Source organism: Aquarana catesbeiana, linkage group LG03 (genome assembly GCF_042186555.1).
Source record: "Aquarana catesbeiana isolate 2022-GZ linkage group LG03, ASM4218655v1, whole genome shotgun sequence".
Classification (NCBI taxonomy): domain Eukaryota; kingdom Metazoa; phylum Chordata; class Amphibia; order Anura; family Ranidae; genus Aquarana; species Aquarana catesbeiana.
In genome coordinates, this window is record NC_133326.1 from 229,246,055 (window position 1) to 229,271,298 (window position 25,244).

General features: G+C 40.0%; 1 protein-coding gene across 3 annotated transcripts in view; it reads right to left on the reverse strand.

Moving 5' to 3' along the window:
• Positions 1-3,480: 3,480 nt before the first annotated feature.
• The window catches only part of MET (MET proto-oncogene, receptor tyrosine kinase), a 212,544-nt gene continuing 190,780 nt past the window's right edge, over positions 3,481-25,244 (reverse strand). For all 3 annotated transcript variants that reach the window (XM_073619840.1, XM_073619841.1, XM_073619842.1), the window contains 3 exons: positions 15,053-15,218; positions 9,654-9,790; positions 3,481-6,154 (listed from right to left, as the gene is read on the reverse strand). In XM_073619840.1, coding sequence (XP_073475941.1) covers positions 5,944-6,154; positions 9,654-9,790; positions 15,053-15,218 — 514 coding nt within the window. In that variant the 3' untranslated portion in view covers positions 3,481-5,943. The remainder of the gene's footprint in view (positions 6,155-9,653; positions 9,791-15,052; positions 15,219-25,244) is intronic.

Here is a 25,244-nt window from a genome sequence, read left to right on the forward strand (position 1 = left end):
TTACAACTTCAAAAAACTTGCCATGCCTCTTACTAAGTACCTTGGACTGTCTACTTTTCAAAAAGGGGTCATTTGGGGGGGGGGGGGGTATTTGTACTGTCCTGACTTTTCAGGGCCTCCAGAAATGAGATAGGCCATCAGTGCATCAGGTGGGATCAATTTTCAATGATTGGCACCATAGCTTGTAGACTCTATAACTTTCACACAGACTAAATAATATCCACTTATTTGGGTTATTTTTACCAAAGATATGTAGCAGTATAAATTTCGGCCCAAATTTATGAACAAAAATTACTTATTTGCAAAATTGTATAATAGAAACTAAAAAAAAGTGGATTTTTTTTTTTCAAAATGTTTGCTCTTTTTTCACTTATATCACAAATAATAAAAAACCCAGTGGTCATTAAATACCACAAAAAATGCTCTATTTGTGTGCAAATAATAAAAAAAAACTGTGTTGATTAAATACCACAAAAAAAGCTCTATTTGTGTGAAAAAAATGATAAAAATTTTGTTTGGGTACAGTGTTGCATGACCGAGTAATTGGCATTCAAAATGCGAGAGCACTGAAAGCTAAAAATTGGTCTGGGCAGGAAGGGGGTATAAGTGCCCTGTATTGAAGTGGTTAACAAAAGAACATCCATTCCACATTAATCATTATTCTACCAAAATTAGTGTGTGCTTTAAACTGCCTCCAGCATTGCTCCTGTTTCTTCTTGCTGGAGGTCGCCATTTTGTTGAAGCCCACAGCAGTCACTTCCTTATTGGAAACTCTTTCCCTTTCCTTAGTCTCAATAATTCCTTATGTCACTTTCTGTAATTAAAATATGCTACATATTGACTGTATGTTTTGGCGGAGTTGGATAGGAAGGATGATGGAAGTTTTACAGTGCTGAAGTTCACAAACTGCCTAGGAGGGAGAAAGGAGAGAATATTAGAGAAATAAGACACTATCCTTGTAAGTTTAACTCTTTTGTGTTTCCCTGGCAGGAGAGTTTGTCCTGTCTCCTGTCCTGTTTTTCTCTTCTCTCTCCCTAATCTGTTGTTCACCTCAACACAGTCTGTGTCCTTCCTGTTCTTCCCCTTCAGCAATAGTAAATCTTAAAGCTGTCAGCAAATCAGCTTCTAGTGGCTCTGATTTTAGGCACAGTGCAGAGAATAGAGAGCAACTGAGCATGTGCAGAGCAGGGTGAGACATTGCATGTGCAGTACTGGATTTTAAACCGTATAGGCATTTATTTTTTTTTATTTTCAGAGGAGAGGAGACAGATGGTGTGTTCATACTAAGTATCAACACCGATCTTTCTCTCCTTCTAGACAGTCCCATCCCCCCCACAGTTAGAAACACACATAGGGAACACAGTTAACCCCTTGTTCGCCCCCTAGTGTTAACCCCTTCCCTGCCAGTGACATTTACACAGTAATCAGTGCATTTTTATAGCACTGATCGCTGTATAATTGTCAATTGTTTCAAAAATGTGTCAAAAGTGTTCGATGTGTCCGCTATAATGTCGCAGTCCCAATAAAAATCGCAGATCACCGCCATTACTAGTAAAAAAAATAAAAACAAATAAAAATGCCATAAATCTATCCCCTATTTTGTAGACGCAATAACTTTTGCGCAAACCAATCAATATACGCTTCTTGCAATTTTTTTTTACCAAAAATACGTAGAAGAATACATATTGGCCTAAACTGAGGAAAAAATTGTGTTTTTTTCAAAATTGTCGCTCTTCTTTTGTTTATAGGGAAAAAAATAAAAACTGCAGAGGCAATCAAATACCACCAAAAGAAAGCTCTATTTGTGGGAAAAAAAAAGACGTCAATTTTGTTTGGGTACAGAGTCGCAGGACCGCGCAATTGTCAGTTAAAGCGACGCAGTGCCGAATCGGAAAAATTGGCCTGGTTATTGAGCAGCCAAATCATCCGGGGCTGAAGCAGTTAAAAGAAATCAGTGCTAAACAAGCATGAATAGATCCAAGACATCCTAGAAGTCTATTGACCAGTATACAGGATTAGCGTGCTTGGTACCTCCTGGACATGGACTCCACTCCAAGGGTCTGCACTTGGGTGACCAAAACACACATCAGTTATACTCACTGTTACTGGATGTACATCAAGGAATTCATCTGCACTATTTAGAACAGCACCAGTTGTTCACACTTTATGGACACTTGTTTATTCAATATCTATGTTTAGCGCGGCAACATTTTTTTATTGTTTCACGTTCATCACAATTGGTCTTGTTGTGTTGTTGGCAGCAGCTTGCACTTTTATATTTAGTCTGTATACCTGCGCAATATTTTTTTTTTTTTGTTTACATGTTACATATCGCCACACATGCACGAGTGAGAGCAATAATTCTAACATAAGACCTCCTCCGTAACACTAAACTGATACTTTTAGGGGCGTTTGCAGCATCGCATATAGAAAATATAGAGTACTTAAGTTTGACGCCATTTCATGGGCACACAAAAATTTAAAGTTTGGCATGTTGGGTATCTATTTACTCGGTACAACCATGTCTTTTATATTTTACCAAAAATTTGGGTAACTTATTGCATTTTTTTACTCTGTAGGGCAGGGGTCTCAAACTTTTGGCCCTCCAGCTGTTGCGAAACTACAAGTCCCATGACGCATTGCAAGGCTGATAGTTACAAACATGACTCCCTCAGGCAGAGGCAAGATGGGAACAGCTGGAGGGCCACCAGTTTGAGACCCCTGCTCTAGGGTATCTGCTTTCAAAAAAAAATATATTTGTGAGTTTTGTGTAATCTTCAGACCTAAAATTATTTTTTAAACATGTGTGCAAAAAACGCAAAAATGGCTCTGGCAGCGACAGGGTTAAGCCATGATGAAGAGGAAATGTTCTTGCTCATGAAATGTGTTGGCTGTTTTATGATTCCTTGTTACTAGTGAAATGTATAAAAGATTTTGAACTCATAGAATGTTTTACTGGCACTTCCTTAAGACTTTGTATATGTAATGGAGATATTGATGGCTTGTATAGAAAGATTTATTATTTTAATTATAACAATATGTTCTTTTGTGTTCATTTTCTTCACAGCTGTAACTCAGATTTTCTGTTTTCTACAATTTTTTCTATTATTTAGACTGCACAGTAATCCATATTATATTTTTTTCACTATGCCTATTTATTTTGAGGCAACAAAGTAAAAAGAAAAAAAAAAGAAAATAATATATATATATATGTTTATACTATCTGCTGTATTATGCATTGGTTTTCAAATGCTCACATGGATGTTTTCAATGAGTGTGCCTGTTTGTGGTTTTCTGACTCCAGGGTTTTCTATCTACTAAAACCAGGGCTTCATTCTCCATAAAGTGCTTCCTAGTGGTATAACAGTCAGCTACTGCACAAAAACTGCAGTTCACACATATTTGTCATAAATGCAACAACCACACTTTCCAGTATGATTCAACAACTGGTACACACTTCTTACACATGACATCAGTAAGAAGGGTATTTTTAAACTTTAATTGTACTTGAAAAATTAAAAATACACATATTTCACCAGCTTTTTCCCTTTACACATTAATGTAACATTGTACATCGCCTTAAAAATACACATTTATTATAAAAATATAAAACTTTAAATCAACACATCCAGTTACATCCTACACCAAAAAAAAAACAAATAACAAAAAAAAAAAAAAACAAACGGTACAACTTTAGGTGAAAAAAAAACCCAAAACAAATCCACAGGAACACACATTGTGTTTCCAGTCATTGTTTAGATGTAATAAATGTGCTGCTCCAGCGTTCACATCACTCTTTTGACAGAATCAGGTTTGTAAAGTGTGTAATCAACTGCTCAAGCTTAAACAGTGCAACCAAGCTTGTGTTCTGGAAGTGGCAGTTTCTGAGAAAGCAACTTAGGTGAACTGGAAGCTGCTTTTCCACTTTGTCTAGAGTGATGAACACTTCATTTGTTTAAAAGTCTTCAGTTATGATTGACTGACTATGTTTCCATCAATAATTGGTCCATCTCTTTTCTCCGATATGAAAGTTTTTAGCTCAACATTGCATGATGAGCTTTCCAGTGTTGACCACTCTGCTTTGAGAGTTACATTTGATAAGTACAGTGTAAAATAAGAAAACAAAGTACAATTTTCTCAACAATAATAAAAGCAATATACCATCATTTTATCGGGGCTCATGTATATGAATGCCATATTTCCACCTGTGTTCTATTTCAGCTAAACTTAATTCACTGCAGGCTGTTTAGAGCCATTTAGGAAAGTGCCAGAAGCGCATGAGTGTCAACAGTTAATGTTTACCTGCCTCTAGCATTTTCTGTTTTTACTCCAGTGTACACAGCTTGGATCTTTCCCTAAAGAGTTTAGTGAAACTTTCATGGAAATTTGGATCTTTCAACTTGCAGTGAGCAGAACTTGGCTCTAGCAAAACACCAATGGTAAAATCGCACCAGTACACAAACCCTTTATTACGCTTGGTCCCTGAGGACATTTGCTTTGTAGACTAATGCACGGTTTCTTCATTTTGTTATCCTTTATAAAAATACTACCTTCTTTTATTTTTCACCTCCCAAATATAAAACACAGAAATGTGATGGGGCCACTGGTTAAGGTACCATGGGCACAGAAGGTGCAATTTTTTCAGGCTCTGGAGGGCATCCTGATGAATATATCATACCTTATGCATTGCAAATGATGCTATATGCTCCAGAAATTATAGCACACTATGGCAGAGAATTTAGTGCCCTTTCTGATATGTTCAGATAATGTCTTATGCCCCGTACACACGATCAGAAATGCCGCCAGCAAAACTCTGATGAAAGGTTTTGTTCGGAAAATGCGACCATGTGTATGCTATATAGGACTTTTGCTGGCGGAATTCCAGCCAACAAAAGTGTTTTGAACATCACTGCGCTCTTGACGGTCGAAAGTTTAGAGAACTTTTGTGTGACCGTGTGTATGCAAGGCAAGCTTGAGCGGAATCTCGTCGGAAAAGCCATCATACCCTTTTCCGACCAAAATTCCAATTGTGTGTACGCGGCATAAGGCTAGCCAAACATGTTCAAATTTCTTGTACAATTTTCCTTTAAAATAACCAAAAATCATATAATATGAGGTCAAAACTAAACAATTGTATCCAATTAGGCAGGCCCTTGCGCTACATAGTTTAAGGAAAATCTAAAGGAAAATTGTACAAGAGAATTGAACATGTATGACCAGCCTAACTCCTAGTTTATGCACGCTCTCTTCGGCTTCAAGACTATCTTTGGTCTTCTTAACTCACCCATAGAAACACAGGAGCATCACTGCTGTATTATATAGCAGTTACTGCCAGTGTGACTGTACTACATTACCTTGGAATGGTAACCATTATTTGTACTATTATATGAGTTTTGTTAAGTCCTCTGCTCCCAACATTCATTTTATTCTCATTACTGCTCTTTTAATCTAGCAGTTCAACTTCATTCTGATTATTCTTTCTTCTCCAGTAAAATGTTCTTCATTTATCGTCCACCAATTTTTCCAGTATCTGGCTGAGAATTTTGCACTACAGTCAGCAGCTATCTCCCTAGATAAAAGTGCTATACAGACATTACAGCATAGAGCTCACATTGTTTTGGAGATGTTCTGAGAATAGCCATTCACTTCCGACTATCAGTAGCTTTCCTAGAACTGTGCTGAACACATAGCAACAATATCAATGTTAAACACAAGAAAAAGTAACCATTTTCCAAACATGTCAATAAAAATGTGTATCATGTACCATCCTTTGTACAGCAGTCTGTAGTCACAATAATGAACAAATGTCTGCTTCTAGTGCAATATAACAAAAGTGAAAGCAACGTCAACTGCGTTGACATATAACATCGAAGTACTTGGACAAAAAGATCTTCTTGAAGTTCAAGAGTAAGAGACTCAGTCACATGGGTGGGTAGGAAAAAGTCATGTATCCAGATTGAAATCTGTGTTTTCTTCAGCCTGTAGAAGAGATGGATAGGGGGCAGTACATTTTATATTGACGTATGTTGTGTTGATAAGCACATAATGCTCTCCAATGAATGTTGAAAAAAGAGATGAAATTTTTGAAACTAATTCAGAAAACGTTGGACGTGACTCTGGTTTTGGATGCCAGCATTTCAACATAACTTCAAACCTATTTTTTTACAAAAAAAAAACAAAAAACAAATGTAATAAATCTGTAGTAAACAAACCTATAGTATAAAATACTACATAAATATATCAAACCATTACTATCAGACACATGATGCAGAAGGACAATGCACACTGATCCTAGTCCTCAGAGAAAATGTGCCTCACATAAACCACGCACTGGCTGCAAAGTGAGTTTTTTTCACTATGTTCACTATGCTTCAGCATGTTCACTTTGCAAAGTAAATGACAAAAATAGGATTTTTACTTCACATGCTTCACCTCATTTTGCTAAGCTAAACAATGTTTCACTTTGCAAAGGCAATTTTATAAATTTGTCTTGCATATGATTAGGCATCCTTTGCAGCGTACATTTTTGCTTAGTTTCACCTCATTCACTACTAAGTTGAAAATTCATTTTATATTGCGAAAATACTCTACTCCTTTAGTAAATAACCCCTATGACTATAAAATATCTTATCAGCACACCTGCTTTTAACAGATTGACAAAAAAGTAGCAGTACTTTTATTATATTATTTGAATTATTACTGTTATTAGTGATAGTGAGCTTCATTCACATTCGAGTATGCGGTATGATACCGCACGTTTTTCACATTTTTTATTCACCATTCACTTAAAAAGCTACTGTTGAGAGCATGTGGCCTGGTATGGTTAAGGGGGGGGGTGGCACTCGCCAGTCCCCCCTTTTTGTGATCTGCCAGGCTGCATGTTCAGCTAAGGGTCTAGTATGGATTTTGGGGGGATCCAAACGCCGTTTGAAAAACATTTTTGACACGGGGGTTGCCCTCAAAATTCATACCAGACCCCAGGGGCGTTGCTAGGTCTGAAAAAGATCTGGGGCTATAGCCCATAGCAGCGGTCACCAACCGGGGGGTGGGGGGGGGGGGGGGGTGGGTGGGTGCACGCTGGTGGTAAGCAATTTTTTGCGGGCAAAAGAAGGCTGGTGTTGGCGTTTCAATCTTCATGGCACCATGGTTGATATGGTGTCAGGGTGATCAAAGCGCATTGTTTCTATTGTCATATTGTAATATATAATGAAGTGGTTCAACTCACCATAATGCAGAATCAGTGGGAGCCCTGGGCGTGTCACTTGCCACATCATCTGCCACCATTTGCAGATTGTCACTTGCCACCCATTGCAGATTGTCACTTGCCACCATTTGCAGATTGTCACTTGCCACATCATCTGCCACCATTTGCAGATTGTCACTTGCCACCCATTGCAGATTGTCACTTGCCACCATTTGCAGATTGTCACTTGCCACATCACCTGCCACCATTAGCAGAATGTCACTTGCCACGTCACCTGCCACCATTAGCAGATTGTCACTTGCCACCATTAGCAGATTGTCACTTGCCACCATTAGCAGATTGTCACTTGCTATGCCAGCCAGTGCCACTAAATGTGCATTCTCGCTGCATTGGTGGCAGGCTGGCAGCACTGGCCCATTTAGTGAGGGCAGGAGAGCGGAGATGCAGGGCGGGCAGTGAGAGATGATGTAATCTCTCTGCTCCCCACCACACCTCCGACATTGAAGAGGCCCATTTAGTGAGGGCAGAAGAGCGCTGATGTGTGGCAAGCAGTGAGAGATGACATCATCTCTCTGCTCCCCGCCGCACATCGCTCCCACATTGAAGTCCCAGCTGTGAAAGCGGAAGATTGGTGATGGGTGGGCGGAGAGAGATGATGTCATCTCTGCTTGTCCGCCTGCTCGTCTCCAGGGCTGGACTGAGACAAAAATTTGGCCCTGGACTTCATCCAGACCGGCCAACTTTGACAGGTCTCACCCATGCCGGATCTTCTGGTCCCCCTTGCTCCTGTGGTCCCCCTGTGCTTCTCTGGTCCCCCACGTGCTGCTCTGGTCCCCAGCACTGCGCTGGTCCCCCTGTGCTCCTCTGGTCCACCACCTGCTGTGCTGGTCCCCCTGTGCTCCTCTGGTCCACCGCGTGCTGTGCTGGTCCCCCTGTGCTCCTCTGGTCCCCCGCGTGCTGTGCTGGTCCCCCTGTGCTCCTCTGGTCCCCCTGTGCTCCTCTGGTTCCCCGCGTGCTGCGCTGGTCCCCCGCGTGCTGCGTTGGTCCCCCTGTGCTCCTCTGGTCCCCCGCATGCTGCTTTGGTCCCCCTGTGCTCCTCTGGTCCCCCACGTGCTGCGTTGGTCCGCCGCGTGCTGCGTTGGTCCCCCGCATGCTCCTCTGGTCCCCCTGTGCTCCTCTGGTCCCCCTGTGCTCCTCTGGTCCCCCGCGTGCTGCGCTGGTCCCCCGCGTGCTGCGCTGGTCCGCCTGTGCTGCGCTGGTCCGCCTGTGCTGCGCTGGTCCGCCTGTGCTCCTCTGGTCCGCCTGTGCTCCTCTGGTCCGCCTGTGCTGCGCTGGTCCCCCGCGTGCTGCGCTGGTCCGCCTATGCTCCTCTGTTTCGCCCGTGCTCCTCTGGTCCGCCTATGCTCCTCTGGTCCGCCTATGCTCCTCTGGTCCGCCGCGTGCTGTGTGCTGCGCTGGTCCCCTGCATGCTCCGCTGATCCCCCGAATGCTGTTTTGGTCCCACATGTGCTCTGCTGGTCCCCCCCCCTGCTCTGGTCCCCGTGCTCCTCTATTCCCCCCCCCTCATGCTGCTCTATCCCCCCTCCCAGCGCTCACCTCCTCTCCCTGCTTATATAGGCATACAGACATGATCCTAGGAGTGGACCCTGATAAGCTTATTGTACGATCCAGAAGTCATGCAGCCGCACACAGCTGTGACATGAACTTCCTCGGCACTCGTTCTCTTGTTCTTTCCTTCCCCCGCTCTCATCTAGATTCTCCGTGACAGCAGACAGGATGAAGAGCGGGGGAAGGAAAGAACAAGAGAACGAGTGCCGAGGAAGTTCATGTCACAGCTGTGTGCGGCTGCATGACTTCTGGATCGTACAATAAGCTTATCAGTGTCCACTCCTAGGATCATGTTTGTATGCAGCCGCGCTGCATAAGCAGGGAGAAGAGGTGAGCGCTGCGAGGGGGGGGGGGTGGCGGTCCGATGGCTCAGTGCCTGTACATGCCTGATCGTCCCTCCTCCACCTCCAATGCCGCCCGCCACAGCAGCGACCCGCCGGCTCTTCTCTCCTCCACAGTCCACACCCGCTGAGACTCGGGGCTATGAGCTCCACATTCGGGGCTCCAGCCTCGATAGCCCCCCCCTGGTGACGCCTATGCCAGACCCTAAGGGCCTGGTATGGATTGGGGGGGACCCCACGCCGTTTTTTTCCCTTAAATCTTTATTGCCAGCAATTCCTTTTATACTCAGCTGTCAGTGGGAAACCCCAATAACAGTTGATGACTCATCGGCTGTTAAGGATATGGCAACAACCATGTTTACTGGTTGTTAAGGATGCCGGCAGCTAACTATCCTTAACTATCACTTGCCGGGACTACAACTTATATTTTAATGATACAAAACTCGCATTGTTGGAATTATAGACAACTTTTATGCTATAATTTCAGATCTGACACTTACAGTTGATCAGGGCAGTATTCAGGCTGTAGTAGTCTTCGTCCTTGCAGTAAATAAATAGTTATATCAAATGAGTTGACATCAGGATATGGGGGTGCTCCTCTTGTCATTAGCTCCCATAACAGCACACCAAATGACCACTAGAAACAATTAGACACGTTAGTACTAGCTAATAGCTTGTATGTGAAAAACATGAAACATTGAAAAAAATATATAAACAATCCTATAGCCAAATAATATAATTTGTCTAGAAAAACTTGGGGTTTTAAAACCATATAATAATTTCCTTTATTTTGTATATGTTCCAGCTACAGAATTAGTTCATTGGTTGAACTCTGCCCATGTTTTTAATCTGAAACTTTAGAGCTGTTAAAGCAGTAGGTGTCTTTTTTTTTCTGACCTGCAAGGTAGAGCCATAATGTGCTAGTATGCATTGCAGGAAATACAGTACAAATTGTTAAGCTTTATTATAGGCTTACCTATAGGTACAAGTCAAAGAGTGGAGTTTAAACCTATGCAAAATGAATTCATGGCAGTGCCCAAATAGATTTAGACAGGTAATGTCTCCATTAGGCCGTCACCATATAACTGAAATATCTACAGTTGGAAGCCTACAGTTCAAATAAGCACATCTGAATGCTCAGCTAACACACCCGTACACATGGGGGAAATGCCGGGTGGCATTGGTCAGTTCAATAAAAAACAGTCATCATTCGGTCTGTGTGTATGGCAGCCGGTACGACAAAAGCCGGTTGTTTGGTTGGCTTCTGTCGGATCAATCCAATCAGAGTGTTCTGGCGGGAGAGTCCTTCCCCCGTCAGAACACAATAGTGATTGTTAGTACAGCGGCTCTGACCGGAGCTGACAGTTTTTTTTCCGTTTACCCGCTGGGTTGAAAAGAAAGAGCTCATAGTGGCTTTACAGTGAGACCACTGGCCCATGGTTGTTTCATTTGTTTTCCATTCTCATATAAAAGTGCTGGCATGCTAGATTGTAAGTGTAAAACTTCTTTTAAGGGAATGTAAAGTAGGTACATATGTAAAACAGATCAGATCGATGAACCAATATGTGGTATGATTATTTTATCAATGTGTATTAATACTTTAAAAACCTTGTTTCTATGTATAATTGGTAAATGTATATGCACATGGAGGCTTTGCAGTTCTAGAGAATAGCTCTTTTCTGATACTCCTTGCAATGCAAGACATTTGGTTGACACATCTGAAAAAACAAACATTCTGTGGGGCTCATATTTTATCTCAACAGCTGTTAAGAGAAAAGCATAGAAACTTTACTGAGAACATTTGATTTTCAAATGTCTATATTAAAGATGAATTCCAAGTATGGATATTACATACATGTTTCATGCATACTTACATTTTTCCATTTTGGACCAATGTGACTATGCATATACCATACCTGTCTGATGCCCCTGGTAGCTGGAAATCACTAATGTAGACACCATTACCTCAACATGGTCCAATGTAACTATGTATAAAATATTCATAACTGGAATTCCTCTTTAAAGAGGTTGTATGCCCGACCAAAAGAAAAAACCTGTAAGGCAAAGGCATAATGAGCTAGTATGCATCACATACTAGCGCATTATGAAATACTTACCTTAGAACAAAGCCTCCGTAGCGCCTTCTGGTCACCGCTGAGGGAACTGACATGTTCCCTCGGCGTTTCTTCCAGGTTCGTGGCTCTGGCGCTGTGAGTGGGTGGAGCCGCGATTACGTCACTCCCGCGTATGCGCAGGAGTCCTCCGTTCCAGCAAGGAGCTCTGATTTCAGTATCCACTGGACCTTCAGAGCTGCTGACGTCAGCGGCTGCATGCAAGGTGAATATCTCCTAAACCATGCAGGTTTAGAAGATATTAATTTTACCTACAGGTAAGCCTTTTTATAGGCTTACCTGTAGGTAAAAATCACAAAGCAGGGTATACAACCGCTTTAATACAATAACAAAATAAGAGCAAGCATGTAAAATTAAGATTAAAATAGAGTTAACATAAAGACTATAATAAAAATATGTGCTCAGTTAAAACACACTATAATTTTGCTATAAGTATTTTTCTTTTCATGTAAAGATCCACCCTAACAATTTATGTAGGCGAAAAATGAACAATGTTTTGTGTACTAGAATTCTGCTGTAAATGCTAAATACAATTGTATTTATGAAATGTAACAAATGACATTCCTTTGTTTTCATGTACTTCCAGGCCCTATGTAATCCCTTAGTAATATTGTATGGCAACATATTGTATTGCACCGACACATTCCTAGACCTCCAGTTTCACTTAATTTAAGAAAGATGTTTTTCTGAAACACGTTTCTCACAGAGGACTTCTACGGTCCCAGGTGAGCATATTAATATGGTAAGCAGATGTTTAATGGAAACCCCATCATAGTTTATAAGTGACCATTTTGTAAGTTACAGCCTCAAAGATTTGGGTGGTACTGGCTTGGACATTTGGCTTCAAAAGCAACTACAAGTTTTTTTTTCAGAGAAATTATCACATAATTTACTTATTCGGTCTGATGCAATTCTCAGCAGCTATGTCAACAAATATGTATTAAATAGGAGAAAATAGCATCTGTCCTGCCTCAGCAACTAATCCGTTATCTTTTTCTTCTATGTATCAGAGAAACTATTGCTGCAAACAAGTTGGCTGCTTTAGGCAGCTCAGATATTTTCTCTGTTTCCAGTCACTAATAGGCCTCTGTCAAACGTCCATTTTAAAGGCATTTTAAAGTTTTTTTCAGCCCCTAAACAGCCCTCTATGATAGTCTACGATTTGATTTACTAACACTGGAGAGTGCAAAATCTGGTACAGCTATGTATGGTAGCCATCAGCTTCTAACTTCAGCTTGTTCTATTAAGCTTTTCCAAAAAAAATAAAAAAAAATAAATGGAAGTTGATTGGTTTCTATGCAGAGCTGCACCAGATTTTGCACTCTCCAGTTTTAGTAAATCAACCCCTACATGTCTATGCACACATAGGCTATTAGATGAGATTAGAGGCAGGGTTGTTTAGGAGAAAAAATCTGAATGCACCAAAATTGTCTTCAGGAGAGCAACGTTTGGGCAAAAAAATGCCAGGTGCACCTAAACATGTGTAAATGCACCTAAATTCTAGGCATACTTAGCACTTGAGCATATATTCATTTCAGTGAATATTATTATTATTCAGTTCAAGTTTTCAATTTGAAAAATGCAGCTTTATGCACATTTCTAACGCTGCTTTTCTCCTGTCAGGAGAAAAGTGTTCAGAGAAGAGAATAGTGTGCACAAGGCCCTAAACAGGCCCTGTCTCTCAAGATTAGTTTATTCTTTTGTTGTACCAATGCATTATTCCTGTAATAGAAAAGAGATTTGTGTTTATATTGAACTGCTAATTTTATAGATGTAGCGGCAAGTGTGTTTCAAGAGGTTCTAAAGGAAAATTAGGGTAAATAATTCCACCACTTACAAGGGTGGGACTTTCCAGGACATGTCATTTCTGGCTTCTTGAACGCAGGTGTTGTGCAAACCGGCGTTTTTCAATTCCTTATTGATGCTTGTTTTTATTGTGTAAGTTGTAAGTGCAATTATTATTATTTTGCAATAACAATTTGAAATACTACACTATGAAGGAATCTTTCATGTCTCCCCCTTGCAAATAAAGTTTACAAAGGATCGTTTAAAGATACAGGAATGCCTTTAGGATATGTTGCTTTATAATCGTCCAAAAGAGCCTGGGACATCGATGGAGGATTAACCATAACTACTATTTAGGGATACACCTACCTAAACCAGTTTTGACCTTGTTTGAGAAGAGAGGTCAAATATTTCTGGTAAGTGTGGAGTGTTTTCACCTGGGAGCACGATTTTTCCATTGGAGTGGCACAGATAGTATGTTTGGTGCCCTTTTTTGAGAATCACAGCAAGCACTTTATTGTGAATCATAAGAACTTCATATATGAACTTATTTATGTAATTTGCACCAAGCAAATAAGCACTTTATTTGTTGTCACATCTTTCAATATATATATATATATGTATATGAATTTATTTGCATTCATGTATTTTTTATATAATTTGTTATTTTAGTTTTTAGTCCAGCACTTTTTTGTTGTGATTGATTTAATATTGATTTTGATGAACGCGGTTTATCTTCTAATTTTGGTATATTTTTAGATTAGTTACACTGGTCCAGCTTGGACTAATGTTACTATGTATATACCATTTCTAGCTGATACCCCTGGGAGCTATAAAATACTGAAGTAGAAACCGCTACTCCTGTTTACTTTACTTGCTTCTGGGTCTCAGCCGCTTGACATTCGCACCAATTAGAGAATGCTTTGCATTCTCTAAATAAATGTAAATCGCTCTCGGACAAGGTGAAGAGGCGGGGTAATCTCTCACAAGTAGAGATTACTGGAATAGTGGCGTCTACTTAAAGTGGATGTAAACCCAATGTCATCCTTTCTAAACTACTGCCATAGGGGTTATCTATAAGGATATACATGGCTCCTGCATGTATCTTTACCTATCAAATGTCTCCCCTCTGTCTGTTATGAGAGCTGAAAAACTGCATATTTTGTGGGTGGGTCTGTTGTCTGGAGCTCGGTGGGTGGAGTTGTGATGTCAGTAGACTCCCCGCCCACCTCTACACTTCCCTTGTCAACATGCATTTTTCTCTGTGTATTTCTTACACTGAACTTCTGCTATGATCTCTAACATCCAGTGAAAAGACAGGAAAGTAACCACATGACTTCAGCATGCCAAATCATGCTGAGGTGTGGAACAGCCAATCCTTGCAGAGCTGCTGAAGAAAGGAGTGGGTGGGAATTAAAAAACACTGCATGTCTTAGGCTAGTGCACGAGATATGTAAATCACCTGTTAGTCACAGCAAGGGGGAGGATTTGACAAAGTTTTTCTCACTGAACAATAAAAGAGGATTGCTCGGAGCTGGATTAACTCTTTGTGGCAAGACTGGGCTCAAATGATAGGAAATCTTATACTCTACATTTTGACATAAAAAAAAAAATAAAAAATTCGGATTTACATCCACTTTAAGTGATTTCTAGCTTCCAGGGACATTGGCCAGGTATGGTATATATATATTGTATAGTTACATTGATCCAGGCTGTAACTGTATAAAATATCCATACCTGGAATTCCTCTTAAAAGAACCACTTGTTTTCCTCCAATATTTTTTCATTTATAGCACTGTTTCATAAATTTGTTTATCACTATTATCGTGTTAAGCCTGAAACAATACACATGCAAACAATGGTAAAATGATTGCAATAAGAGAGGGGACGTATTTGCTAGTGTGTACTGTATAGTCAGTGTGCTTTGAAGTTACAATACAGATTTAAAAAAAAATTTAAATTATACATAAAACATCATTTACCACATCTGATTTTGTAGTGAACTTTTGCGTCTGAAGGCTTTCAAGTGCCATCCATTTCACAGGTAGTTTTGCTCCAGTTTTATTGTGCACACTGTAGTATTCTTTGTCATAAACATCTCTTGCAAGGCCAAAGTCTGCCACTTTGACAGTAAATGTCTCGTCCAGCCTACAAGATAACATAGAACAGTTATGGGGAGACAGGTATGGCTTAAGAAAAGCTACTGTATGCCACTCTGAAGTCAATGTCTACTTTGCCTTTAATATTATACTAACTTAGAAGACTATAAACTCTTTCCATTCAAGGATGTAGAAGGAAATACGTATTTGCTAAGATATTATTTTTTATAACTCATTTTAAGTCAGGTCAACCAACCTAGAAGCTGATGAAATAAGGGATGGTTCTCAGCAGATGTGGTGGGACTACGTTGGGCAGCTATTCCAGCACAGTCCCACTGCATGGACATGGCAAAATGCCTCGTCTCCTTTGCCCTCGGATCTCACAATAACGTGTTGCAGTGGTGTGCAGGCACAATGCACTGAAAAAAATACTGCATGCAGTACTTTTTTTCAGCGCAGCACAGTGCTAGGCAATCCAGCCCTCGTGGACCCTTCTGTGCATTGCAGATAACGGACCTTTCATATAAATGTACATATTCCTTTAAAGCTGAAATTTGAGTATGGCAATTTTGACATAGTTACATTGGTTCAGCTTGTACTAATATAAGTATTTATGTGCCATGACTCTGAAAACCTTGCGGAAGCTGGAAATCACTGTAGCAGGCTGCTAGCTTTTGGGTCCCGTGCCGAGTGGCTGCCCGCTGCATTGTGAACACAGGAGGTTAATTGCTTGGCTTGAGCACCATTGAACAAAGTGGAGAGGTTACTTCACATTCTTCACCTTGTCCACTCAGAGAACACTTTGCATTCATTTAGAAAATTCAATTCTTTCCTTGTTTGTGGGTGTTGTTGTTAGGTGGGGTTATTTGATGGAAATGTTTTGTGTGTTTTTGAATTTTTATTGTATAATGAAAAAACTCAATAAAAAATGATTTGATTAAAAAAAAGAAAATTCAAAGTGTTCTCTAAATGAGTGACCTCCTGCAGCAATAGGATTTTCAGATTCCACAGGGATCCCACAATTAAGGCCAGCCATAGACGATTCGAATCTCGATATAAACCGTGTATGGGCAGGCTGAATGTACCAAGGTGACCGAGCGATCAACTTGGGTACAACCAGCCTGCCGGATTTTACTTGCAATTAAAACTAGCGGCTGCCGTAACTGCTAGCAATAATCCCTGTCTTCTCCCGGCGTGGATGGCTAAACTCACCCTCCTGAGAGAAGACAATCGCTCGGCAGGAGGGATTCCCCTGTCAGCATTGTCTGTGTTGATGGGGGAATTCTGCAATTTTCTTTCCTTCCGATGTTGCAGGAAATAAATTTGCACCATCTAGAGCCTGCATAAGGCACCTACTGTACACACTTACATTGATCCAAGCTGGACCAATATAACTATGTAAAAATTGCCACATCTAAACTTCAGATTTAAAGAACACCTGTCACCAGAGAAATAAGCTGATTGCTGTTTCTCACCTCCTTCTGAAACTACAAGTTGCCTGGTTGCCTCTGGCTCCAGTAAGTTCTGAACCATTGACCAAAAACCAAAATGCATGCAACAAATGATGTCAGATTTCCTAATTTGTATAATTGTTCCTGTTCCCTGACTCAGCATTGATGGATAAGTATGACAGTCAGGCAACTGGGTTTTTCATATGGTTGTCAGCAACGATGACAGAAGTTTTTCTCTCATGACAGGTATCCTTTGATTGACAATCATTTTCTGAAAAATATACATTTGACCTTAGCAATAAAGCAGCACTGAACCAGTTAAAATTTGAACAAACTCCATTTTGAACAATACCTAGTCACAGTGCTTTGATTAGAGCAGCACACCACAAAATGGGATTATTGATGTTTATACAAAAGACAACAAAATGGACTGTAAAAAACGTAAACTACTTGCCTGTATTTTAGATAAATTATATTATTCTTGGAATCAATCCTACATAACTTCACTACACACTGATTACAGTTAATTCCCAAAAGTTTTATAAATAGAAATATTTGGGAAATCTTGATCAAGTAAATGCATATCAATCATCTGTAAAGAAAAAGGAACCTTCAGTGGTTTCCTTCCTAGCTTTTTAGTTTTCTTTTCACAAATCCAGCTGAAAGTAATCCCTTGTTTATATAACTCATTGGAGTCATCAGAGAAGGGGCTTATCCTTTATAAATAATTTAGCTGACGTTTTCTATCAGGCAGACAAAGCAGCAAAACAAGGTTTGTTCAATAGACTGTCTCATATCAGCCCCATCTAGTGTCCATAATGCAATATTTTCCTAAAATATCTCAATCAAGATAATAACACAATATGGACACTAGATGGAAGAGATGATCATAGGAAGCAAACATATTACACAAATATTACACAAATTATGTCAATTTTTTGTGATATTATTCGTTATATGTATTAAAAAAACAGTTAAAAAAACTATTAAAATACAATTGAACTAAAACCATTATAGTTACATTTTAAAGACATATTTAGTAAAACAGTGTAAAGAAACACGTGGGTAATTTAAAAAAAATCTCACAAGCCAAGGTCAGAAAAGTTCCAATATTCATAAAGGACTCACAGAGTCCTTTTAGCTTTGCATGCATACCTCCAGTGTTTACACGGGGCTAATTTAAATCTTTGTGTTGCTTTAAAGCACGCCATCTCATGCACTAATTTGTGTTGCATTAGGGAAGCCCATTTATTTGAAGTGTACTATCATGCATTCTGGATGCATGCAATGCAGCTGTGTAGGGAAAAGGCCACTGGGGCACAATTTAGAATGAATGGCACTAGAGTGCACCAACGTGCATAATGACCACTTTGGTAACGTGCGTGGCTCAAGTGTATATCATAAATTACTGTATGCCTATATGTTGAAAAATTCAAGTGGTTGACTATGCATTTGTTCCCTTGTCCATGAGAAAAGTGAACTATCCCCCTACTGTACACAAGCCAAGTTGGAACGAAAGAGGGAGGCAACAAGCCAATAAAAATATTCTGATAACTGCAAGTGAACCAAATGAGCTTTTTTGCTGCTTTAATTAGAAATACTAATTTAGAAACACATTTTTCCCAGTAAAAAAATAATTTAATACTTGTGCTGTATTGTCTATTAGGATTAAATATTACTTTTTACTAATTTTCTACCATTGACTACTCCAGCTACCACTTTGTCCTATTCATTTTAACTTCAATTTACAGCTTTATGGCGTGAAAATCATTATGTCATAGTAAATTTAAAGACTTTTTAAGTACACTGACCTGTCTTTAATTAAATGTGGATTTTATTGCTACAAGTTGAAATGAGAAATGACTCAGAAATGGCATAAATCAGGTAGAAGCTGTAATAAAGGTGGGGCTGGTTGTAATAGCTCAGAAACCATTCTGGAGAGCAAGGGCAACCAGGCCTGATGAGCCAGCCAAAGTCTACACTTAGGAGGCTATTTATAGTGGAGAGCAGATACCACTGCTTAACAGTCGCAAAAACTTTCCATACTACAGCCTGCAATGTCATTCATAAAATGAGGGGAACAGTGTACAGTATGCAATGCCTACCAGAATTTTCTCAGAGTAGAAGAGTTTTATGTCTGGAGGAGGACAAGTCATGCAATGCTTTCTTCACTTTTTTAAAATTACAATTATTTGTACAATACTCCACTTACTTTGGAGTCTTGAAGCAAGGGGAGCACTAAGCACATTTGTAAAGCACACCGTCATGCATTACATACAATATGTATGTTTTTTTATTTTTTTTTTAAACAATGGTGTAAGGCCATACTGCTGCTTTATTAAATGAGGCCTTTGTAGTTAAATCTCAATTATTTTTAAATTAGTTAGTCACGGTTTTAACTTTTAACAGAAGGTTCTGGGTCAACATGAAAGTTCTAAGGCTGTCAATCGAGAACTAATTTGAGGTGTCAGAATTACAAAGTAACCACTGCTGACAATGTTTAGAAGCAGTTTATCTGATATATGCATATTCTCTGTTCACTTGAATGGGTTTCTTCCTTCTAGGTCTAGATTTATGCATTGTCAACAAAAGCTATGGTCTAAGATAACATGATTGCCCATGGTTGCATACAGCTATCCACACATCATTGTGGACTGTCAGCAACATATTTGCATATATAATTGCATATATAAAAGACCAGTGTTCCTCAACTCCAGTCCTCAAGGAGCCCCAACAGGTCATGTTTTCAGGCTCTCCATTATTTTGCACAGGTGATTTAATCAGTTTCACTGCCTTAGTAATTACCACAGCCATTTCATCTGAGGGAAATCCTGAAAACATGACCCGTTGGGGCGCTTTGAGGACTGGAGTTGAGAAACATGGTAATTGACCACCACACTGCCTGCCAGAGCAGTTCACCCCAGTCCTAGTTGTTCTTATTTTTACTGCCCCTGCTCAGTTTGTGAATTTTGTACTTTCCAAAATCCTAGAGGAAAAAGCTGACTATTTTCTTTACCCATCTAGTCACTAGTTCACTAGTTCTAGGTGTACTGGCACTGAGTGAGCAAACTTATGCTTTCTGCCTCTCCACCTCCTGCCTTGCAACCAGGTGCTCCATTTTTTTGCAATCCAACAACATTCTAGAAGGTTGTTTTTCTCCTAAAATGGCTCTAGTATGTGTATGAGGTAAGCAGAGATTAAACTCTGAGTCTCTCCACAGAGGTGACAGGGATTGATTAGTCCTATGTACTCTGTAAAGCACTGCCAAATATAAACACAATGAGGTTGATCTACTAAAACTGGAGACTGCAAAATATGGTGCCGCTGTGCATGGTAGCCAATCAGCTTCTAACTTCTGTTTGTTCAAATAAGCTTTGACAAAAAACTTGAAAGCTGATTGGTTTCTATGCAGAGCTGCACCAGGGCAAAAAAAATGCAACCACTTTGAGGTGCAGTAAAGAGCCAGGTAGTGAATGGAAAGTGTGTCTTTGCTTCATAGCTTCCAACTGCCCCTCCTTAGGTGGGACTGTCTCTCTTTTGGAACCCAGTGCCTGTCCCTCTTTCCTTCTCTGTTGTCTATTAAATCTAATGCATAGATATCTTGAAAAATGCATGATAGGTGTACTTAGGACGTAGGTGTTATACTAGACTAAACTCTTCACCCAAATTCTAAATTATTGCTCTTGGTATTTTGAAGAGTTAGTATAAAGGAAAAGTGGTAAGAAAAACAGTTGCAGCCTGAGCTGATTATTTTTGTGTATTAATCCCTTGTTGTTTATGTAATTGGTGACGTGGAAGGAGCTTGTCCTTTGCCTACATACCTCGTGCTAAAGGTTGTCCCTCTTTGTCATTTTAGAAATATGGGAGGTATACACCTTAGTTCTGTGTGAGGCCATGATAGGTAGGTTTTTTTTTTAAGAGAGCTGGGTTCTGACTTCTTGACTTGAAGTTGAAATCCAGGAAAGGAAAAATGGAAGGGAAAGGAAAAATGCTTGTTTTGGTCTAGTGGCTGCAAAAAGCAGTTTTACTAACCCTGTCCTCCTTTTTTTTGCAGGCTCCCTCCTGGCTGTAAGACCAGTCCTCTTCTTCCATATGATCTAGCGGTCAATGGTCCTCTGACTTTATCAAGTGCTGTGTAGAACCCATAGACCTGCATTGAATGTAAGGATCCCGAGGGACAGTCCGCTACCAGAGAAGAGGGAGTAAAGGAGATCACTGGCTGCTAAGGGAGTGGAGGATTGGGTAAGTAAAACTGCTTTTTGTGGACACTCAAGACCTCAAAGAGTATTTAGCCCTTGCAGTGCAGAGGCAAGCCCCACTGCAGGAAAGCAGTTTTTCTTCCTTAGAGATAGGCTTTTAGGGCTTATGCCCCACCAACTGTCTTTTCATCTGCTCATTGGCACTTTCTTCCAGCAGGATAACGATAAGTGATAAGACTGAGCTCTGAAAAAATTACCTTGTTAATTGTCATCTGGACAATAGGTCCAGTGGCATTGGAAAAAATGCATCCGCGTCTTTGTCTGTATGCTGACCATACTGTGGTTTATTTACTATAAACAAGTACTTGAAGGGACTTTGCAAGGGAAATTGCCTTAGAGTTTTTTGAATGAGATGAAGCTCTGCTGACTTCCATCATCCAATCATGTGCAAGCACAAATGCTGTTTTTTTTTTTTTTTTTATTTGCATGTGATTGGGTATGCTTTGCAAAGTGAAAGTTCACCACATTCACCAAGCTCTGAGGAAATTCACCTTGCAAAAAACATCTTCCCTTACAAAGTGAACAACCTGTTTGCCTTTAGTAAATCAACCCACTCTGTGTTATTTAGTGTTTGGGCCAATGTGTAGTATTGGTTTTTATGGCTCCATATTAATGAGCATTTGATTTAGGTATTGTTTGTTCTTTCACAGACAAAATACCTTAAAACACCTATTAAATATGTTTTGCCTATATTTTGCATTTATGGGCAGGAAAAGCATCCAGGAAGATTTGCATGAATATCAACATTATAAAACAGAATGGAGAGCGCACCCTTGATCTTTGCTCACTGTTTCCTACAATTTCATGCACTGAATGTGATTCATCTGAGCAAACGCTTCATCTTTTTTTTTCTGTTTTATATACTACAGGCAAGGCCCTGTCTAGGTGAGGATAAAGTGATTACGAAGGCGTGTAAGAGGATATCCTGAGACATCCAACAGATACGCACTTTAGGTTTATTGCTCATACTCAAGCTAACTGTGAAAACAAATTTAAACCCAAGTAGCTCAATTGCTACTTTAATAAAAGCTCACCTCTGTGTCTTCTTTCATACATACATTTAGTGACTATATTTATCCCCTGGGGGGGAATGTGACTGCATAAGCATGAGGCATACAGCACTTCTCAAAAGAATCAACTGATAATATCAATATACACCACTCACTAAACTTGCTATACATTGACCATAGACAATGTATAGTCTCAGGTGTCAAAAACACAAAAAAACCACAGACGACATTTACAATTGTACTATATTTATATTTCAGACCATATCAACTTCCTACATTTTCACTGACTACAGTCTGGTTTGTTTGGCTGGATATCCTTGTACAGAAACAATCCCATTTCCTGGAATAAATATTATCCCTCAGGGACACAGAAAACAAAAATATGCCGCAAGTCAGCCCCGCACATGTGGAGGAATAAAAAGTACTCACATTGGTCTTTCTGATGTTAAATGAAGTAGCTGAGACACACTGCCTAATCCAATACAAATTTTCAAAGTACTAAAACAAATTCAACAGTCTTTACAAGTGCCATGGGTAGATGGTATATTTCCTTCACTGTGCACACCTGTGCTTAGGGGGAATCACAATGACTAGACACTTTGGCCTTAAGCCCTGTACACACAATCAGAAAATCATACGGAAAAGATTTCAGAGCGATTGTTTGATAATCTGAACGTTAGTAAAGAGCTTTCGAGAGCCAATCAGGACAGTTCATCCGATGTTATTTGATCGGACATGCAGAAATTTTCTTTTCATACGATGCCAGATCGTATGATTTTCGTTTAATCAATACAGCTGTCATTCAAAAATGCATTACAACACATGACATCACTTCCGAATTCTTATTCTGTCGTACGAGAATTTTCGTGGCTTTAGTAAACTGTAAATCATTAGTAAATCTTTCGTCTGATAATTTCATCATGTGTACTGGGCATTAGCCTAAAATGGAAGATAAGGCTAATAACAATTATTCTTAAAAATACTCCCTCCCCCCATTTCAGACCTATCCTGCATAGTATGTAAAAAAAATAGAAGATCTGTGGAAATACCTTTTTTTTAGTCCAGTACAGTCCAGTCCGGTCATGTGATCAAGCAGTACCAGCTCCCCTGTGTCAGAAAGCAGATGCAGCAGGGGAGTGTAGAGAGCACCGACAACTGAGGGGCTATGGGAGCCAGCAGGTGATGTCAGGGCTCCATGAATTTACAGCTGTTGTCAAGTGTTCCCTGACACAGGGAAGCCAGAGCTACTGGATCAGTTGACCGGGCTGGATTAAAAACAGGTATTTACATTGCTCTTTTTATGTAGGTTATGCAGGATAGGTAGGAGGGGAGAGGCAGCAATTATAAAAATAATAATTGTTTCTGACACTTTAAGCTGCCAGTTCGATTTTTGCAAATAGCACCTCCCCTCCTTAATTGGACATTAAAGTACACACGTCATGTGAGTATAGTTAGAAAAAAAAATGCCCAGCACAGAAAAATGCAACAGCCATCAGTCATAGAAACAGAATTACATTTTATTAATGCATTGAAACCATATGTTTGCCCAATCACTACAATCTCATGTAAAATATAACTTCTTCTTATTTCAGAAGTTACATTCAGAACATTTAAATCTACAGCTTTAATTGAATAATTTGTGATTTTGCTACCAAGGAACTTGCATGAACATACATTGTCACCAGGGTCAGGACAAGGGGTGAGCATGAAGGACATCTACCCTGGGCACAGAGGAGCAAGGGGGCAGAGAATGGACATGGGGCAGTGAACCCATTCTATGGCATGCATTAACAGCGGGGGAGGGGGGGCAGTTCCACATCCTTGCCCTGGGTGCTAAACAAATATTTACCACTACTGATTATCACCCTGTCACATGAGCCCTTGTTTGAGACTAGAGGCAGACATACACACATTCTGTATATATATATATTGAGCAAAATTGTAAACGTAACACTTTTGTGTTTGCCCTTATTTATCATGAGCTGAACTTAAAGATCTACGACTTTTTCACAAAAGGCCTATTTCTCTCAAATATTGTTCACAAATCTGTCTAAATCTGTGTTAGTGAGCACTTCTCCTTTGCTGAGATAATCCATCCACCTCACAGGTGTGGCATATCAAGATGCTGATCAGACAGCATGATTATTGCACAAGTGTGCCTTAGGCTGGCCACAGTAAAAGGCCACTCTAAAATGTACAGTTTTAACACAGAACACTGCCACAGATGTTGCAACTTTTGAGGGAGCGTGCAATTGGCATGCTGACTGCAGGAATGTTATCCAGAGCTGTTGCCCTTGAATTGAATGTTCATTTCTCTACCATAAGCCATCTCCAAAAGCATTTCAGAGAATTTGGCAGTACATCCAACCGGCCTCACAACCGCAGACCATGTGTAACCACACCAGCCCAGGACCTCCACATTCATTCAGGTGGATGGATTATCTGGGCAAAGAAGAGGTGCTCACTAACACAGAATTGTGAACAATATTTGAGAGAAATAGGCCTTTTGTGTACGAAGAAAAAGCCGTAGATCTGTAAGTTCAGCTCATGATAAATAGGGGCAAGCACAAAAGTGTTGCGTTTATAATTTTGCTCAGTATATATATATATATATATATATATATATATATATATATATATACACACACACACACACACATACAGTGCATCTAGAAAGTATTCACAGCACTTTACTTTTTCCACATTTTGTTATGTTACAGCCTTTTTCCGAAATGGATTATATTATTTTCCTCAAAATTCTGCACACAATACCATATAATGACAACGTGAAAAAAGTTTGTTTGTAATCTTTGCAAATTTCTTAAAAATAAAAAATGAAAAAAATCACATGTATATAAGTACTCTCAGCCTTTGCCATGGCACTTACAACTGAGCTCAGGTGCATCCTGTTTCCACTGAGCATCCTTGAAATGTTTCAAAAACTTGATTGGAGTCCACCTGTGGTAAATGCAGTTGATTGGACATGATTTGGAAAGGCACACACCTGTCTATATAAGGTCCCACAATTAACAGTGCATGTCAGAGCACAAACCAAGCCTTGAAGTCCAAGGAATCGTCTGTAGACCTCCGAGACAGGATTGTGTCGAGGCACAGATCTGGGGAAGGATACAGAAAAATGTCTGCAGCATTGAAGGTCCCAATGAGCACAGTGACCTCCATCATCTGTAAATTAAAGAAGTTTGGAACCACCAGGACTCTTCCCTTCCTAGAGTTTGCTGCCCAGCCATACTGAGCAATTAGGGGAGAAGGGCCTTAATCAGGGAGGTGACCAAGAACCCAATGGCCCCTCTGACAGAGCTCCAGCATTTCCCTGTGGAAAGAGGAGAACCTTCCA